Raw genomic sequence first — 21,133 nt, forward strand, 5'->3', positions numbered from 1 at the left:
ACATCAGAGCAGATTTCTCATTTGTTTCTCATCTGTTCGCTTTATGGTGGCCTTTCTGAGGGGCCCCAGCCTCCTGCCAGTAGGCCACAACAGCTCTGCTGTCAGATTTACATTATCCTTCAGGGCCTCTCTCCACTGGTACTTTCCATCATGTGCTTTGATGGAATCCTCCTGGACAGCCCACTGGATTATTACCTATCATTCAAGATAGCTGCATGAGAGTGAATAGGAGCAAGCCATTGTGAGTGTACATTTTGCCTGGAAGTGTGAATTGTGGGGTGGGAATTATGGTCCGACCCTAAATTGGAGTTTGAAGTTCGAGATGGCAATAGGTGGGCACGGTGAGGCAGATACTACAATTGACCTCAGTACCCCTAAGCTGGGGAATGGGAAAATCAGCTTGGATACCCGATACCCAATCACAAAACAGTGGAAATGTATGTTTGAACCAAGTTCACTTGTGAAGGCTCCAGCAGTCAGACAGCCTTGCTGGGCATTCATATTTAGAGCTTGCAGATAAAAAATAGCCATTGGTTTAAGATTTTAGTGGTACTGCCACAGTAAATGCCGTCAGCAGAGTGGAGAAGCTTTAAGTATTAAGGGAATCAGGGTTGATTGCACTAATGAGGCTTCAATTCCTTTAGAAGATTAAGGGGGTACTCTAATTGAGGTGTTTAAGATGATTAAGGGATTTGACAGGGAGTTTAAAATGAAACTGGTTCCTCCAGGGAGTGCGGACAGAGCCAAGCTTCTGGCATCACAAGCAGCCTGTCTGTATAGGAGGGGAGGATGAGCAATAGTAATAGAGGTTTCTAGTCAGTAATAGTCAGGAGAACAGATAGGCACTACTGTGGCCGTCAATGTGACTCCACGATGGTGTGTTGCCTCCCTGATGCCAGGGTCCAGGATGTCACTGAACGGCTGCAGGGCATCCTGAAGGGGGAGAGTAATAAGGCAAAGGTCATGGTACATATTGGTACCAATGACATAGGTAGAAAGAGGGATGAGGTCTTGCATCAAGAATTCAGGGAGTTAGCCAGTAGACTAAAAAGCAAGATCTCTCGGGTTATAATCTCTGGATTATTCCCAGTGCCATGTGCTAGCGAGCACAGAAATAGGAGATTAGTGCAGATGAATACGTGGCTTAAGAGTTGGTGCAGGAGGGAGGGTTTTAGATGAATGGATCACTGGGACCGTTTCTGGGGTAGGTGGGACCTGTACAAGCAGGACAGTCTACATCTGAGCCAGAGTGGGACTAATATCCTTGCGGGCGGGTTTGCTAGTGTTTGTTGGGAGGACTTTAAACTAATTCGGCAGGGGGAGGGGACACAGAATGTTAGCAGAATAGGGACACATAATGCAGTAAAACAATCAAGTCAGAGGGAGTACAGCTGCAATAAGCTTCAAGGGAGTAAGGCAAAGCTGGATGCCTCTACTTTAATGCCAGCAGTATTACAGGTAAAACGGATGAATTAAGGGTGAGGATTGACAAGTGGAATTGTGATATAGCAGCAATCACTGAGATGTGGTTGAGGGAAGGGCAGGATTGGCAGCTCAACATTCCGGGATAGAGAATCTTCAGGCGAGGCAGGGGAGGGGGTAAAAGAGGAGGAGGCATTGCAGTCAGTTACTGCAGTAAGGAGAGATGATATCTTGGAGGATGCATTGAATGAAGCTTTGTGGGTAGAGTTTAGGAATAAAAAAGGGGCAACCACATTATTAGGTGTTTATTATAGACCCCCAGATAGTCAGCGGGAAATTGAGGAGCAAATATGTGCACGGTTTGTGGAGGTGTGTAAAAACAATAACAAAAGGGTAATTATATTAGGTGATTTCAACTTTCCCAACATTAATTGGGATAGACATAGTGTTAAGGGCTTGGATGGAGTGAATTTCTTGAAATGTGTACAGGAGAACTTTTTAGGTCAATATGTAGAGGATCCAATAAGGGACGGTGCAGTGCTGGACCTAATTCTGGGGAATGAAGCCCGACAGGTGGCTGAGGTGGTGGTGGGCGAGCATTTTAATGATAGCGACTACAACATGGCATAGTTTAAGTTTGTTAGGGACAAAGAAATTGACAAGTTGCAAAAAAATGTTTTGGATTGGGGAGAGTGGATTTTAGTAAAATAAGGCAGGATCTAGCCAAGGTAGACTGGAAACAGTTACTTGTGGGGAAATCCACAGAGGAACAGTGGGGGGTGTTCAAAAAGAAAATGGGGAGGGTACAGGCTCAACATGTTCCCTCTGGAGTGATAGGAAGGAGTAACAAGCCCAGAGAACCATGGATGACCAGAGATATTCAGGTTACGATGAGAAGGAAAAGAGAGGCTTTTACCAGGTACAAGGGAATCAAATCAGCAGAGACATTAGTGGAGTATAGACAGTGCAGGGTGGGGCTTAGGAAACAATTAGGACAGCAAAGAGGGGATATGAGAAAGCTCCGGCTGGTAAAAGTAGGGAAAATCCCAAGCCATTCTATAATTATATCAATGAGAAGAGGATAACCAGGAAAAGAGTAGGGCCCATTAGGGACCAAGTGGGCAATCTATGAGTGGAGCCAGAGGACATCACTAGAGTGTTGAATGAATACTTCACGCCTGTCTTCACCCCAAGAGAATAAGGATGAAGGTATGGAACTCTGGGAGAGAGACTGTGTGGTTCGTAAGCAAATTGATATAGGGAATGACAAGGTATTGGAGGTGTTGGCAGGCTTAAAAGTGGACAAATCTCCAGGTCCAGATTATTTGTGTCCCAGACTGCTAAGGGAGGCAAGAGAGGAGATTGTAGGGGCTCTGACCTGAAGTTTTAATTCCTCTCTGGCCACGGGGGAGGTGCCAGAGGACTAGAGAACAGCTAATGTGGTTCCGCTATTTAAGTAGGGTTGCAGAGATAAGCCAGGGAACCACAGGCCAGTGAGTCTCACGTCAGTGGTAGGGAAACTATTGGAGAAAGTTCTGAAGGAGAGTCTCTTTCTCCGCTTGGAGAAGCAAGGTTTGATCAGGGATAGTCAGCATGGCTTTGTCAGAGGGAGGTCATGCCTAACAAATTTGATTGAATTTTCTGAGGAGGTGAACAGGTGTGTAGATGAGGGTAGTGCAGTTGATGTAGTTTATATGGATTTCAGCAAAGCCTTTGACAAGGTCCCACATGGGAGACTTAAAGAAGGCAAATGCACATGGGATACAGGATAATTTGATAAGGCGGATTCAAAATTGGCTTAGTTGTAGGAGGCAGAGGGTGATGACAGAAGGATGCTTTCGTGATTGGAAGCCAATGTCCAGTAGCGTACCACAGGGATCTGTGCTCGGTCCCCTAATATTTGTCATTCATATTAACAACACAGATGACTATGTGGGGGTAGGATTAGTAAGTTTGCGGATGACACAAAGATTGGCCGGGTGGTTATTAATGAGGTTGAGTGTCTTGGGCTACAGGAAGATATAGACGGGATGGTCAACTGGGCAGATAAGTGGCAGATGGAATTTTACCCTGAAAAGTGTGAGGTGATACACTTTGGAAGGAGTAATTTGACAAGGAAGTATTCAATGAACGGCATGACACTAGGAAGTTCTGAGGAACAAAGGGACCTTGGCGTGTGTGTCCATAGATCTCTGAAGGCAGAGGGGCATATTAGTGGGGTGGTGAAAAAGGCATATGGGACACTTGCCTTTATCAATTGAGGCATAGATTACAAAAAGTAGGGAGGTCATGTTGGAGTTCTATAGAACCTTGGTGAGGCCACAGCTGGAGTGCTATGTGCAGTTCTGGTCACCACATTATAGGAAGGATGTGATTGCACTGGAGGGGGTGCAGAGGAGGTTCACCAGGATGTTGCCTGAGATGAAACATTTAAGTTATGAAGAGAGGCTGGCTAGACTTGGGTTGTTTTCGTTGGAGCAGAGAAGACTGAGAGGTGACCTGATCTAGGTGTACAAGATTATGAGGGGCATGGATAGGGAGTAGCTGTTCTCCTTAGTTGAAGGGTCAGTCACAAGGGGGCAGGAAGTTTAGGGGGAATGTGAGGAAAAGCTTTTTTACCCAGAGGATGGTGACGGTCTGGAATGCACTGCCTGGGAGGGTGGTGGAGGCGGGTTGCCTCACATCCTTTAAAAAGTACCTGGATGAGCATTTGGCACCTCATAACATTCAAGGCTATGGGCCAAGTGCTGGTAAATGGGATCAGGTAGGTAGGTCAGTTGTTTCTTTCATGTCGGTGCAGACTTGATGGGCCGAAGGGCCTCTTCTGCTGTATGATTCTATGAAACTGTTTCTACTGGGGAAATCCAGAACAAGAGGGTATAATAAAATTAGAACTAGGCCTTTCGGAAGTGATGCCAGGAACTACTACTTCATACAAAACAGAATGTAAATCTGAAACCTGCTATTCCTCCCTATCCCCCGACGGTCCCAGCAAAAAAGCTGTTGAGGTTGGGGATCAATTGAAAATTTGAAAACTAAGATTGATAGGTTTGTGTTGGTAACGGTATTAGGGGTTATAGATTCAAGGCAGGTAAATGGAGTAAAGATAGACATCAGCCATGCTCTCATTGAATGGCGGGGCAGGCTCGAGAGGCTGAATGGCCTCTTCCTGTTCCTAGGTTCCAAGGAAGTTGAGTGAGGAGGTTTGAGCAGCCTGGCATTCAATCCAGCCCAGTACAGAATGCGAAGATCATCGGAGAAAGAGAAAAAAGGAGTGTTGGGGAGGTGGGCGATGGGGGGCTGAGAGCTACCCAGTTCCTGGCAAACCAGATTCACAGAGAACTGGAAGAAGACACATCCCAAGTGATCAATGTAAAACCTGCAGGCGGATGCAGTGAATGTTGTTGTACCTGCTTTCCAGGGTGTGGTTTCCTGGCATGGCAAAGCGGGTATGAGAATTGGGAACGGAGGCCACAAGAAAACTGACAGGGCATCACAAATTGACCCTTTGTGCATTGGGCAATTGGAGGCCATTCTCGATAAGCAAGGCCCTACACTAGGAGTCCCCGTCTGTCCGACAGCCAAGGCTGCAATGAAGACAAATAGCGTTATTCTGCTTACTGTAACACCCACACTTGTACAAATAAGTTGAAAGCTCATTTGAAGTCTCTGGGTTATTGCTAATTATTCTATATGAGAATTCACTTTGCTTAAGGAAATTGGAGCAGTGAGCAAGGAATTGTCAGCAATGTTTTGACTGAAGCTTTTTTTGTTGTTGTATGCATGGTTGCTGATATTAAAAGTCTGCTCTGTAGGTTTGAAAGAAGCTTCTGAATCCTGAGCAGACTGAAGCTGTAAAATAATAATGCTCTTGCCCAATGTAAGGTGTGTTGGATGTTGCTGCATTTCTGGTAATGAGGGTTCTGTTACATGTACATGTACTGATTAAAAGTTGATTATTCTCCTCAGAATGATATCACTCCACTGCACGTAGCCTCAAAGAGAGGCAATGCCAATATGGTTAAGTTGCTACTGGACCGAGGATCCCAAATTGAAGCCAAGACCAGGGTAAGTCTGTAGCTCCATATTGCAGTCTCCACGTACCAATCCTGACAGAAAGCCAAGAATGTGCATTTTAAAAGCTTAACAGAGGCAAATAAGCTGTGACTATGCTCAGAATTCATTTCTTCCACCTTGGTGATTCTCTTTTAAAAATTGCCACCTAGGTTTTTTCCACACTGATAATTAGACTCAGCGATTGATCACTAATCTGTGCTGGCAGTGGGTTCTCTGGTTAGACTCAGATCGATCTTTGATCTTTGCTGGTGGTGGGGTCTATAGCTAGATCCAGTGACTGATCACTGATCTTTGCCGGCGGTGGGGTCTCTGGTTAGACTCAGCGATTGATCACTGATCTTTGCTGGTGGTGGAGTCTCTAGCTAGATCCAGTAACTAATCACTGATCTGTGCCAGTGGTGGGTTCTCTGGTTAGACCCAGTGACTGATCTGTGCCGGCAGTGGGTTCTCTGGTTAGACCCAGTGACTGATCACTGATCTGTGCCGGCGGTGGGTCATGGTTGCTCTAGTCTGTCGCCTAGTCAAAAAATCTACCTTAAAGAGTATTCATGATAAAAAGTCTGGCCTCAACAATTATTCTTTGAACTGGTAAGGTTATTGGAAGATTCAATGAGTGGTTTGAGAGTTCATATTAGGCCAATGACCTTTCTTTTCCTGGACCACTTTCCTCTTTTTAATTTGCTAGTTTCACATTGACGTGGGGCCTATTGGAAAGTCAGTAGGAAAGGAGCAAACATTTCCTTTGTTTTTGGACCCAGAGAGAAGTTTGGCCAGTACCTGAAAGCATAGGTATCCTTTATCTTCTGGAGTGCAGCTGGCAGTGGGAGAACCTGTGCTCCTACCAACAACAACTTCATTTATATAGGGCCTTTAATGTTGTAAAACATCTCAAAGTGCTTCACAAGTGTGTCACCAAACAGAATTTGATTGAGCCACATAAAAAGATATTCAGACAGGTAAACAACCCCATGGGCAATGAGGTAGATTTTGAAAAACATCTTAAGGGAAGGTCAAGACAGAGAGGCTGAAGGAGAGAATTCTGGAGCTTAGATCGAGAATTCCCTTGGCGCACCCCTCTGCACGTCAGGTCACACAGACAGGCCATTCAGAAGGTTATGACTTTTTGCTATCGAGATTGGCAGGTCAGTGCAGTACTGAGGGAATGCTGTGCTGCTGGAGGTAGCATCTTTCCAATTAGATGTTTAAACAAGGTCCCGTCTGCCATCTCAGTTGGATATAAAAATCTTATGACACTCTTCGAGGAAGATCACCCCTCTCCTAATTTCACTCAGTTCTGTTGAAGGGTCATGAGGACTCGAAACGTCAACTCTTTTCTTCTCTGCCAATGCTGCCAGACCTGCTGAGTTTTTCCAGGCAATTCTGTTTTTGTTTTGGAGTTCTTGCTGTTGTTCTGGCCAATATTTATCTCTCAAACAGCAAAAGCAGGTTAACTGTTCGTGTATCCTATTTTGTGGAAGCTTGCTGTGCGCAAGTTAGTTTCCTTTTTTTTTATTTTACAAAAGTGATAGCACGTTGTAAGTATTTATTTGGCTGTGAGGTACTTTGGGGATGTTCGGAGGTTGTGAAACACACTTTATAAATTCACATTATTTTTTCTCCCTTGCTTATATAACCAGTACTATAACAAGAACTAATCCTTTAAAATCAAAGCAGTTTTGCATCGAGGACATTTGAAAAACAAAACTTGAGTTTTATTCACAGTAGGATAGACTCCATGTTTAAATAATGCTACTTTCAACATTCAGGAATGCTGGACGTAACTTTTAATAGTCACTGACAGGCTAATGTGTTCCCCTGAAGTAGCTGCATTGGGAAGTGCGGAACTCTGAGAGTTGCTACTGTTGTATCCAGACAGTACCAAAACTATGGCAGTGTTACTGAGATTAGCGTGGGAAGTCTTGTTCTCAGGGCGGGATTTTCTGACCCTGCCCACTGCCGGGATCGTCCGGTCCTGCCAAAAGTTAGCGGACTTCTGGCTGGGCCGCCGAATGTGCTACAGTGGGTCCCGCTGCTGCGATGGGGCCAGAAAATCCTGGTCAGTGTCCGTAGGGAAGAAAAATAAATGGAAGGATAAAACAGAGGGAGGGAAGAAAGAAGAAATATAGCGAGGGAGAAAACAAATAAATCTCAAAGTGCCTCCTTTACAGCCAGTGAAGTGCTCTCGTTGTGATCAGCAGGTTTTAACATGGAGTACTGGTATAAAACTTGACAATAGTGCTTTAATTCTTTTCCCAGGATGGTCTCACCCCTCTCCACTGTGCAGCGAGGAGCGGGCACGAACAGGTGGTGGAAATGTTACTCGATCGAGGAGCCCCAATTCTTTCCAAAACAAAAGTATGTCATTTGACAAAGGATTTGAAACAAATTGCCAGGCTCTATTGGCTTCAAATCACATATTGAAACACTTATTTTAATCCATGTAATGCAGTGTGAAGATTGTTACCTTATCTGGAATAGAATACATTAAAAACATGCTGGATGTAGTTAGGCTTCCTCTGGGCTGCATGGTCCCTGTGTATAGTGCTATAGAAGATATACTCTGACCAGAAGGAATCTTTGATGTTATTCTGACCATGAAGCTTTCCATTGCCAACAGCACACTTCTCAATTATCGGCCAAAAACTATGGCAGTGTTACTGAGATTAGCGTGGGAAGTCCAATAGCCTCCTTATTGGCAGGCTGAAAGGAATGTCCATGGAATAGCCCAAGAAACAGTGCCATAAATATCCTATAATCCTTATAATATTGCAGATTCAAGGCAAAAACCCTGCAAGTAAGAGAGTAAGAATTTAATTTAATAGGTGTGTTTCCCTAGGAGTCCCTCCTCCCACTTTGCTGCAATTTAACTTCCTGTTCAAAAATTGATTGCGCACCTTTTAGATTTGTGCCAGCTCTTATTTTTAGTTGTAGCTTGCCGTTTCGTCATGCCTGGTGTTTGAAGGTATGCCCCTCTATTGTTTGAAATGGAGATGGTTAACATGGTACCTCTCATGCTGTGTGATTGGCTGACACTTGTCAGTTAGAGTTACCTAGTCAATCGATCCAGTGTCATCAACAAACCAACAGCTGATGCTAAGAGGGACACGATGATTGGCCTCTGTCCTCCAGTTAGTGCGAGGAAACGTCACTGAAATCCTACCTTCTTTTAATATTAAGACACTGGGTGTGTGCATGGGGGCGCATGTCTGTGGGTGCACATACACTAAGCATGTATGTCAGGATATTAGTAAGGACCTGGTCAAACTCTGGAGAGGAAATTTTAACCCCCACCGTTTGGTGAGAATGGCATGGGTTTGGGTCAAGCATCTGTTTCAGACCCTGCCCAATTTGTCTCCTCAGCAGAGTAAAATCAGGTGTGCTGTCCAAAATGATCTCCAAGCCCACCTGTTCCCTCTGTTCTGGGTGGTTTAGGGCAAAGGGACCCACTCAGTGAGCTGCCAGCACTCACTGTCAATGCTCATACATGAATTTGAGGGAAGTAACAGTGGACATACTGTCCCTGTCAAAGCAACTCCCAGCGAGAAGGCAACACCTCCAAGATGGCAGGAGAAAGATTGGGCAGAGAAAGTAAGCAGGAAAACAAGATAATGAGAGAATTGGCTCTTTATACTGCTTGGTACAGTTGATTCTTTTTTGCGTAGATTCCATCGCCTTCTCAGTTTTAATTGCTTCTGTCTCGTTGTGACTCTTGGGTGCCCTGTGAAGTGAGGCTGTGTCTCCTGCATACTGATGTACTGATGTTTGTGCTGTGTAAAACTCAGTGTGGGGCCAACGGATCACATTTCCTTTCAGTGTCAGGGAAAATGTCATGTCAACTTCGCTGTTAATCCACATCTGGATTTAGTCACTGCCTTTTACTTCTTTGTAAAGGTTTTAATTTACACGGTCAACTTTAGATTCAAATTACCTGATCATTCTGTAGTGTTGCATTACTTTCAGTGCTTGATTTGAATTATAGGATAATTTACATTTTTCACGTTGTAAATTACATTCAATTATCAGGACCAGACAAATGTTGCACGTTCTTCTTAATAAAATTTGCTCTTTGAGCATGTGATACCTGAGACTTTGATAGAGAGGTGAGAATGTGGAACACACATGGAGCCGTTGAGGCTAATAGCACTGATGCATTTAAGATTAATACATGAAGGAGAAAGGAGTGAAAGATTTTGCTGGCAGTGTTAAAAGAAGAGGGGTGAGAGGTGGCTTGTGTGGAACCTAAATACTGACATACTTATTGAGCGGAATGGCATGTAAATCCTGTTTAATGAGCCAAGTAGTGAGTGAATGTCTCTGTTTGTACTCCATCAGAATGGTTTGTCCCCTCTGCACATGGCAACGCAAGGCGATCACCTGAATTCTGTGAAGCTGCTCCTCCACCATGATGTGCCAGTCGATGATGTGACCAACGACTATCTGACAGCACTGCATGTTGCTGCTCACTGCGGCCATTACAAGGTGGCCAAGGTCCTCCTAGAGAAGAAAGCCAACCCAAATGCCAAAGCATTGGTGAGTACCTGAGTATGCCTGACTCTAGAATTGATCCGTCTCCTGTTATTGCAGTTTTATCTCTTTACGTAGCTCAGTGTCAAATTTGATTATGTTTTGGGATGCGTTATAATGTTAAAGGTGCTATACAAATGCTAGTTGTTGTAATTAAATTGCTGCAAAGCGCTTGGAGCTGTTCTCAGGGTTTAAGAGGTGCCAAATAAATGCAATTCCTCTCTTATTGAGAGGATCTTTCATTTGGTTTCTGTTTGCTCTATGTCTTTAAACAGAAGTTCATTTCAGGACTTTTCTACAAAGTATAAGAAAGCGTTGCTAGGGAAACCACTTAGCACTCACTCCTGCTGCAGTGTGGTAAATGCATTTGTTGAGTGCACTGAGGACAACTAGTGGGAATTAATGTGCATTACACTAACTTCTGACCAAGAGAAACTGCTGTTAACGACTAGCTGAAGAATCTTTACAAATCTATCATCTTTTGTCTAAGGGTATTTGGGTGCAGAGTCAGAATTTTAATACAGTTGTATTAAATACAGGTGGATGAAGAGGGCAGGGGAGACTGGTCAGTGTTCTAAATCTTTTGCAGCCTCAGCATCTTTAGTTACTTTACTGAAACACAAGCCATGAACTAGATTTTGAAATTATTCTAACATGAAGACCTTTCTTTACTTCAGAATGGGGCAAGAAAAGGGACAGAGCCTGCAATTGGTCATTAAACAGACCAATTGCAACAACAACAGTCATGAGCAGCAGCAAGACCTTCCCATCAATAAACAACAACAGCTTGCATTAATATACCAAAACAATATATCAAAATTTGTTTTGGATTTACAGACTGAAGGCCAAATGGCTCCACATTTGAACCCTACCAATATGAACATTTTATAAAGACCAACAAAAAGTTAGTGATGACCTCTTTTAAGCAAGCTTCAGTGGACGGAGCTCTGTACATAACAATGAGGTCTCTGTTTTCACCATGTCAATACTCAGATTTCTAAACAAATAAAAGGAAGGGCGGGTTCAGCCTGCGAAGCAGGAAGGGAGACAAGTAGGTAAATGATACCTTGAGGAATAGAGAAAGAACCAATACTATCACAATGCAAGAGGGGCAAGTGTGCTAGTAGGAGAGATTGAGTGCTTGGGATCAGACGAATAGAGATAAAAAGATTTTTGTAGGTATGTATCAAAAGGATCAGAAATACCACCCAGGTTCTTAAGCCATTAACGACCTATGATTATAATTTCTCTGAGTTCCGTTTGCATCCTTGATTTTCTTTGCTCTATAATGGGGCCTATGCTTTCACCTACCAAGGCTGTAATCTCTAAACCTCTCTGCCTCTCACTTCTCCTTTAGGCTGCTCCTTAAGCTTTTGGTAGTGTGTCCTTATGTGACTCATTGACAAATTTTGTCTGATTGCACAGTGCCTTTGGAAGTTTTATTGTGTCTGAATTGTTATATAAATGCATGTTGCTGTTGTAATGCTGTGGAATGTAGGCCATTAGCCCCACTGTAACTATCTTGATCCCTCTTGGTATTCCTATTTCCTTTGCTACACTAAGGTACAGTCCAAATGAGAGTTAGGGGAAAAAAAGCTTCTGATAAAAGAGGAAAAGGTTTTTTGTCTTGAAATGAACAGTTGAAAAGAATTGAATCATGAATAAATCATGAATTTGTGTTGCAGAATGGTTTCACCCCACTTCATATCGCATGCAAGAAAAACAGGATTAAAGTAATGGATCTGTTGTTGAAGTATGGTGCATCGATTCAGGCAGTTACTGAGGTAACAGCAAAATGGTGTGTGTGTGTGTGTGTGAGTGGATATTAATGTGTGTGATTTTTATTGATGTATCTGCTGGTTTGTATTTTTGTGTATTTACGTCTCTATCTGTGCACTTGTGTGTGTACGCATATATTCACACGTATTTGTGTGTTTGTGCTTGTGTCTATTTCTGCCATTGAGTTTTGTTATACGTTTATATTGACATACTTATGTATGTATACTTGTGTCTGTGTTTGTATGGATGTACACGTGTGTGTGAGCAAATGTGCATTTTTGTGTGTATCAGTGTTTGTGCATGTGTATTTTTTGTATGCCTGCATGTCTGTGATTGTGTTTGTATGTATATTTGTGACTGTGGGAGAGCATACAAGTGGTGCTTGTGCAAGTATATTGATGTATGTTTCAGTGTGTATTGGTATCTGTTTCTGTCTGTGCATTGGGCGGTTGTAGATATTGGTGTGGTGTGTATTGGGCTGTGTGTTTGTATATCTGTATTGTGTGGGTATGTAACTAACAGGAAACAGAGGGTGGCCGTAAATGGGTCTTTTTCAGGTTGGCAGGATGTAACTAGTGGTGTGTCACGGGGATCAGTGCTGGGGCCTCAACTTTTTACAATTTATATAAATAACTTGGATGAAGGGACAGATCGTATGATTGCTAAATCTGCTGATGACACAAAGATAGGTAGGAAAGTAAGTTGTGAAGAGGACGTAAAGAGGCTACAAAGGCATATAGATAGGTTAAGAGAGTGAGCAAAGACCAGGCAAGTGGAGTATACTGTGGACAAATGTGAAATTGCCCATTTTGGCAGGATGAATAAGAAAAAAGCATATTATGCACATGGTGAGATTCAGAGGGATCTGGGTGTCCTGGCGCATGAATCACAAAAAGTTAGTATGCAGGTATAGCAAGTAATTAGGAAAGCTAATAGAATATTATTTATTGTGAGGGGAATTGAATATAAAAGTATCGATGTTATGCTTCAGTGTACAGGGCACTGGTGAGACTGTATTTGGGGTACTGTGTACAATATTGGTCTCCTTATTTAAGCAAAGATGTAAATGCATTAGAAGCAGTTCAGAGAAGGTTTACTAGGCTAATACCATGAATGGGCGAGTTATCTCATGAGGAAAGGCTGGACAGGTTTGGCTTGTATCCACTGGAGTTTAGAAGAGTAAGAGGTCTTCAGGGCGGATGTGAAGAGGATGTTTTCCTTTGTAGGAGAATGTAGATCTAGGGGTCACAGTTTAAAAATAAGGGGTTGCTCGTTTAAGACAGAGGTGAGGAGAAATTTTTTCTGAGGGTCGTGAGTCTTTGGAACTCTCTTCCTCAAAAGGCAGTGGTAGCAGAGTCTTTGAATATTTTTAAGGCAGAGCTAGATAGATTCTTGATCAACAAGGAAATGAAAGGTTATTGGGGTAGGCAGGAAGTTACAATCAGAACAGCCATGTACTTATCAAATGGCGGAGCAGGCTTGAAGGGCTGAGTGGCCTACTCCTGCTCCTAGTTCGTATGCTTGTATGTATGTATGTTTAGCAAGGTGCTGTAAAATCTTGTTGGGCAGTATATTCTGTGTGACCCACCTTATTATTCTTTGCAGTCGGGCCTAACACCTATTCATGTTGCTGCATTCATGGGACATGCAAATATTGTGACACAATTAATGCAACGCGGAGCATCACCAAATACAACAAACGTGGTATGGAAACACTTTGTCCCTTTCTGAAGCCAAGGAAGTAACAGCAAACTACTTTGCATATTTAAATATACAGTCAGAGGCAAAGCTTTGTCTACTATTGCTGGAGCTAAGTGGGTGAATGTTTGATCATGTTATACAAACACAGATAACTACAAAAACAACCTGGCTGACGTACAAATCCTTCCTGTTTTGTCTGGGTCTGTTGTAGGCTTATCGATAAAGATTGATTGCAATGATTAGTTAACAGCTCCATTAGCATAGTATCATGTGACTACCAGAATGATAGAAGGGGAATGAGATGGACTTCTTTCCATCTAGTAGTTCCTATATTCTGAAAACATTCCAAACAAAATAATGTTCCCAAATTGAGCGAGGAATATGATCAGTCCGTAAATACTTCAGTACTTAATGTATCACAGACAGTAACTCTAAACTGTTACAAAGCAGACAACTGTTTCTTTTCTAATTTGAAGACCACTCAGCCACATAAAAGGACTGGACTGTTTTCAGAAGGAACAATTTAGTGATAAATTTTCCAAGACTTTACCCATCAGTTGAGAATGAGAGTCGGAGCTAGGCTGATTGTGTGACCAACACAGTGAGCTTCTTTGCTGGTTGTGGTACCCCTATATTTCAATGTTGGAAATATTGCGCACGGATGCTAAACATTCAGAAAATCTCAGAATGAAGGGAAAGAAAAGTTCAATCAGTGAAATCCAAATTATTTCCTAAGTCACAATTTTCTACCGAAGAAAATTCATTTTGCGTGATGTAGGGAAGAAGAAGTGAAATTCCCCTATCTCCCCCAGACCCCCACCTGCCCTGTATCCCTAGCACTTGACCTCTTAGAGTGACTCATTGAACTGTGTCACCAAGCAACCATCTGATTACTCTTGGGAATTGTGTTTAATATCCATTGCATCTTGAAGATAAAGTATTTTAATGTAGAAAGGGTTTCTCTTTGAAGTTCCCTAATTTACAGTGCTATGATTCTGCTCCACATAAACTGCTGGTTACGGTCAGATTGAATCATTGGATTTGCAAGGATTGGAGTGTTACTGAGGTGCCATTAGCAGGAATACTAGTGAGGTACTGATCAAGTTGAGCTCTGTTGTTTATTCTTTGTGTGAAATACAGATTCAGAGAAACTAAAATGACAAAAACATCCTGGAGAAAAACACTAAGGGGAACTTTTTCAATGCCTCAAAATCTCACTTGACAGAATTGAGGATCAGAAAATGGACATGGATGATAATGTGCAGCCCCTGAATTTAATCTCTGCACTCTTCTCCGCTGTGTATTATGGTCGAGCAAGACTCCCTGCGAGGAGCAGCGTCACTCAAAATTTACCCTGTGATGGTCTGATTATGTTGTGGGACAACAAACTTAAAACCAAGTCAACCACTTGAGCTATTGATGTGTGAAGTGATTAACCGAGGCCCTGTTTGCCTTGTCAGGTGACCGAGGAGATCCCACTACATATTCAAAGAGTGAGTGGGTGCTCTGTCTGGTGTCATGGCTCATATTTATTCCTGTACAAACACCTAAAAGAGAAGATCTGGTCATTTATCTTAATGCTGCTTGTGGGAGTTTGCTGTGTACAATTTGGTAGCAATGGCGACACTTCAGAAATAGTTCATTGGTTGTCAAATGTTTTGGGAAATCCTGAGGTCAGGAAAAATGCTATATAAATTCAAGTTTGTTTTTCTTAAGAAGATGAACAGCACTGGCCAGGCATTGTGTTGGCTCACCAGCATTTTTAAACAAGGAATCTGTGATGAGGACCCCAGTATCAAATCAATTGGGACTCTTGGCACATCTCTTCAGAATGAATCTGTGTGATGGTACCCAAGTGTGTTGCTCAACACTATCACTGTTCTACATTCTGATCCATTGACAGTTTGTTATTTGATCATTTGCAAGTGACAAAATGCTGAGCCCTTCAGAATCTCATCTTGTATCCACACAGACTGCTGTGGAACTGCTATTTGAGGCAACAATCCGGGCGTAGGTGGATTCATTGGGAAATAACGTGTGATCACCTTGAAGAGCTTGTCTCTCACTGCCTGCAGTCTAATTACAATCCAAGAAAAGCCAGCGTCATAAACTTCAAAATTGAATTCATAAGTAGTCCCCCTGAGGTGCTGCTATAGCACCTTTAGGTCCTCAGTGTTAGCTGAAGAACTGACAGGAGGACAGAAAACTCTTCAGTATTGGTGAGAAGTGTGAGCCTCATTGAACACAATCCAGTGCTGTCCGGTTTAAAAGCAGGTATAAGATGTCAAACCTGCTTCTGCTGTTTAACCGCAGGACTCTATGTTCTCTACCACAATAACCAAATTGAATGGTTTAATTAACAGTAATGTGTTCCTCACCATTGAGCTCACAACACCTACACAGAGTAGGACTAAATGGATCTTTTTCGGGGTGGCAGGCAGTGACTAGTGGGGTACCGCAGGGTTCAGTGCTTGGGCCCCAGCTATTCACAATGTATATCAATGATCTGGATAAGGGGACCAAATGTAATAATTCCAAACAAAGCCAGAAAATGCTGGAAAAACTCAGCAGGTCTAACAGCATCTGTGGAGAGCAAAATAGAGTTAACGTTTCGAGTCCATATGACTCACTCTGAAGAAGTCATACGGACTCAAAATATTAACACTGTTTTTCTCTCCACAGATGCTGTTAGACCTGCTGAGTTTTCTTCCAGCATTTTCTGTTGCTTCAGATTTCCAGCATCTGCAGTATTTTGCTTTTATTTTAATAATAATTCCAAGTTTACTGACAACACAAAACTTGGTGGGAATGTGAGTGGTGAGGAGGATGTTAAGAAGCTTCAAGGTGATTTATACAGGTTGAGTGGGTGGGCAAGAACATGGCAGATGCAGTATAACATGGATAAGTGTGAAGTTATCCACTTTGGTAGGAAAAACAGATTGGCAGCTTATTATTTAAATGGTGATAGATTGGGAAAGGTTGATGTACAAAGAGACCTGCGTGTCATTGTATACCAGTCACTGAAAGCAAGCATGCAGATGCAGAAAGCAGTTAAGAAGGGAAATGGTATGTTGGACTTGAGTACAGGAGCAAGGATGTCTCACTGCAGCTATACAGGGCCTTGGTGAGACCAAGTTTCGTAGTTTTGGTCTCCTTACCTAAGGAAGGATACACTTGTAATAGGGGGAGTGCAGTGAAGGTTCACCAGACTGATTCCTGGGATGGCAGGATTGTTGTATGGAGAGATTGAGATTGGGTCGACTTATATTCACTGGAGTTTAGAAGAACAAGATGGGATCTCTTGAAACATACAATATTCTGATAGGGCTAGACAGACTGGATGCAGGAATGATGTTTCCCCTGGCTGGGGGGGTCTGGAACAAAGGGTCACAGACTCTGGCCTACCCCGTATCCTTTTAGGGCTGAGATGTGGAGAAACCTCTTCACTCAGAGAGTGGTGAACCTGTGGAATTCTCAACCACAGAGGACTGTGGAGGCCAAGTCACTGAATATATTTAAGAAGGAAATAGATTTCTGGACTCCAAAGGTGTCAAGGTGTATGGAGAGAGAGCGGGAATATGACACTGAGGTAGAGGATCAGCCATGGTTATATTGAATGGCAGGGCAGATTTGAAGGGCTGAATGACCTACTCCTGCCCCTAATTTCTATGTTTCTATGTTTTCCCCCCACCCAAACCACTACCTAGTGCTGCTGGGCAGTTCCTGTTATAAGCAACTTGCTTCCCTGAATGTTACCTCACAAATTTGGCACCTCTATATTAATCAGAATCTCCCTCAATGCTCACAGTGAGAGATCCTCTGATTTGGAGATGTTTTCATACTGCTGTTAGTTTGTACAAGTGATGGAGATCACCGATCACTTTCAACAGAAGCACTAAATTGTTTGGACTTAAAAACAATAGGGTTACAAAAAAAAAGCCACAGGAATTTGAAGCCTAATAGACCATTAATGAACTGAATCGATATGATGAACCCAAGGAGAGAATGGTTGGGTTTTCTGTTTAATTCATTGTTGGGACATGGGTGTCGTTGGTGAGTCCAGCATTTATTGCCTGTTCATAGTTGTCTTGAGAAGGTGGTGGTAGGCTGCCTTCTTGAACCACTGCAGTCTGTGTAGTGAAGGTGCTCCCACAGTGCTGTCAATTGGTTCGATAGAATTGACTGGCTCGCAAGACCAGCTTGCAAGAGCAATTAGGAGTCAAGCATATTGGCATGGCATTGGAGTCACGTAACTCAGAAAGGATAAAATCAGGGGCATAGCTGTGAAGGGATTCGAAGAGAAGGATGATAATTTTTAAATGAAGGCATGGCTGAACCAGGAACACACCCTGACAAAACAGATTTGAATAAACTGAAAACTTTTGCAAGGAAAAACATGAGCACCGTCTATGCATGTGTTTTGCCAAAGCCAGACAGATGTCAGGCGGGTAGTGGGGAATGCATGGGGGTCTTGCTCAATCAGCATGCAGGTTGGAGAATTTGGTGGGGAAACCAGGAGCACTCTAACTGCCAAACATTGACCTTCACCCCATCCATACGCCGTTGAGCAAGAGTTTGAGGTGGGGAGTGGTGCCTCACAAACATATAATTTAGAGTAAATGAGTGGCATTACGTTTGTTTTGATTTATAACCCATGTCGTGCACTTCCTATGTTTCAGAGAGGGGAAACAGCACTACATATGGCTGCCAGGGCAGGGCAAGCAGATGTGGTCCGTCATCTGGTTCAAAATGGAGCTCAGGTGGAGGCCAAAGCTAAGGTAAGCAAACAAATAAAACTGAACGCTGAAACATCCCACTTCAGCGAAAATTGAGTTTGCCTTTTGATCTAAGTGAAATGATCCATGTTTCAGGGAGGGCAGGAAAGGCCCAGGAGAGCTTGATGTAACGTCTGCAATGTGAGATGTCAAGTCTGGCCATGACATTAGTTTCTGCAGTTTGTGTGATTGCAGTGCCAAAATGATATGATGTCACATTTGTGCCAATGCAGTCGAAATCCTATTAAAAAGGGACAGTGTCCCTTTAGATGTACCAGCTCTGAATGAATGTGGAGGCTGATTCAACAGGTCTGAGAACACAGCTGCCCCTGAAATACTATTTCACTAGTGAACAATCCTAATTACACTTCCTTGCCTTTTGACAATAACAGGTTAACAAATGTAACTCCAGGTTACGAAAAAAGGAGTAAACTACAGACAGGGCCTGCCAATTATAGATCGGTTAATCTAATGTCCCTAGAAGAGGAAGAAAATAATATGAGATACCGTAAAGAAACTTCTAAAGAGCATGAGTATCGTTGGGAGCAGTCAGCAACAGTCCACATCATACAAACCTACTGCAATACTTTGAGGGGATAACTGTATTGGTGTGGGGAGGTGATCCAGGAGATGTGGTTTACTCAGATCTTTCAAAAGGCTTCTGACAAAGCTCCTCGTGTGAGGTTGGTGGGGAAGGTTAAGGCTGAGGCTAATGCAAAGAATGGTAAACTGCTGAGTTGAACTTGGAAATGATCTAGCAACAAAAGACAGGGGCTGCTTGGTAATGGGATGGTGTAACCAGACACCTTTCATAGGTCAATGATGGAATAGAACAGGGAGTCTCTGCTGATGACAAAAAACTGAGGGAATTCAGCAGATAGAAAGGAAGTTGATTATCTTAAGAAAGATGGATCAACTATGTAAATAGGCTGATAAATCTCAGTGATGCATCGAGATATAGATGGCAGGAAACATGTCTTTAGTAATTTTGATAGGCTGGTGGGACTCTGAGCAAAGCACAATGCTACTTGGATGTATCAAGTGCCTCTCATTAGAAGGGCCACACTGAAATTACTGGGTGGTAATTGGAAAGGTTCCAATTTTACAATAGACCAGCAGAAATGTAGGCCAGGAATGCCCAGCTCCACTGGAGTGCATGTATCTGTCTCTTCTTAAAGGAATTATCCACACTTCAAAATGCACTGATTGAAATAACACATTAAATTTAAATGGTGAGAATAGGGTAAGTAAGTTCCACACAGTGCTCACCAGTCAGAGGTGCCATCCAGTAGACTGGTTATTGCTGCTGAAGAGCAGCTGGGGTTAGTGAGACAGTCTCTGCCAAAGGTTGAGAGGGGAAAGGTTTTTTCAAGTGCTCGCTGATCATAGTTTGAAAGCATCTAAACTTCAGGATGCTGTTAATAATTGGGAAAATGGAGTATTGGGTTGTATCTGAGGGACAGTGGATTACAACTCAGAACAATTTATCCTGCCAGAATTGGCTGTTATCCATGTCAGTGGTGTGGAAAGTGTGCAGTTTTGACCAATCTGGGGGGGCGGTGGGAGATGGGTTTGGATCAGTGGGGAGGTTATAGTATTACTAATCTGAATCATGCCCCACAACCCGCACACATTCTCTTTTCAATGGAGATAGGATAGGGGTACTGGTGGGCAGCCAGCCTTTACCCAGGAGGAAGGTTGGAAACTTGAATGTTATAATAAAGCTGCTTGTCCTGTATTTATGCATCATTTGAAATTTGGATGGTTGAGTTTCCTGAGCCTCAGGAAACCTGGCAACTACAAGAGAGTGAGGACTATTGGATCCAGGAGGTAAATGTCTTTCCACCAACCTGCTGGATCCAGCAGATCTGGCTCGCAAACACTCTGTGATTGGACACCTACTCGACCTTTCACGTTTCCTCTGGATTTCCCTTACTCACTGAGGCCTCCGACCTCTTCCCTCTCTCCACCAGGCCTCCAATCTCCCTCCACCCCTGCCCCTGCTGAGGAGGCATCTGTCCTCCATATCAGGAAGCGCCCAATCACCACCCCTGGTGCCCCGACCTCTGACGTCCCCCCTCCTCAAAAGCCCCTGGCCTCCCTCATGAGGCCTCTGATCTTCATACCTACTCTCCACACAAGGACTTTAACCTTCCCCCATTAACCAAAAATTCTGATCCCCCTCAAACCTCTCCTCCAACCCCCACCTCCCAAGGCTTATGACCAAACCTTTCCCATCCCTCCAAGCGGCCTTGAGCCTCCTCTCCCCCCCCCCCCCCCCCCCCCCACCCCCGGCCTTGATTGTTTTCCCCCCCTGCTGAGGCCTTTGACCATCTCCTTGTTCACCTCCCAAGGACTTGAACCTGCCCCCAACTGAGGCCTCCCACATCTTGCCCTGCCCCAAACATCCGATTTTCCTCTTCAGACGTCCAACCTGGTCCCGAAGTCTACAATTTCTTCCTACCAGCAGGCCTCTGTTGCTCCCTGGGATCACAACCTCTACTTTCATGGTCCTGCGGCCTCTTTAGTGTTCCCCACCCAACTGTTGGCCAAGCCTGTCATTCAGGCTGATCTCCAGGGGTGGAACCTGTCAGTAACACACACATACTCAATACCCTCCACTATGCAGGGAAACCAGACTTCAGGGTTTCCCCACACACTACTGCACCACTACCCACCTGGCCAGAACTCAGAAGAGGAGGAGGAGGATCATGCAAGGCCTATACGGGACTAGACCATGAAGAAAGTTTCAAGGGACTTAATGATTTTCATTGCGAGGAGGAAGTGAGGCTGAGTGAATGCATGATCCAGCTTAAGAAAGGCTCATTCAAGAATATTTATGTAAACTGGACAAT

At 43.5% G+C, this 21,133-nt stretch overlaps 1 protein-coding gene across 1 annotated transcript in view; it reads left to right on the forward strand.

Moving 5' to 3' along the window:
- The window catches only part of ank3b (ankyrin 3b), a 754,597-nt gene that overhangs the window by 581,049 nt on the left and 152,415 nt on the right, over positions 1-21,133 (forward strand). The window contains exons 8-13 of the mRNA XM_041209573.1: positions 5,392-5,490; positions 7,756-7,854; positions 9,832-10,029; positions 11,709-11,807; positions 13,408-13,506; positions 18,183-18,281. Coding sequence (XP_041065507.1) covers positions 5,392-5,490; positions 7,756-7,854; positions 9,832-10,029; positions 11,709-11,807; positions 13,408-13,506; positions 18,183-18,281 — 693 coding nt within the window. The remainder of the gene's footprint in view (positions 1-5,391; positions 5,491-7,755; positions 7,855-9,831; positions 10,030-11,708; positions 11,808-13,407; positions 13,507-18,182; positions 18,282-21,133) is intronic.

The sequence above is a fragment of the Carcharodon carcharias genome, chromosome 17, assembly GCF_017639515.1.
Source record: "Carcharodon carcharias isolate sCarCar2 chromosome 17, sCarCar2.pri, whole genome shotgun sequence".
Classification (NCBI taxonomy): Eukaryota; Metazoa; Chordata; class Chondrichthyes; order Lamniformes; family Lamnidae; genus Carcharodon; species Carcharodon carcharias.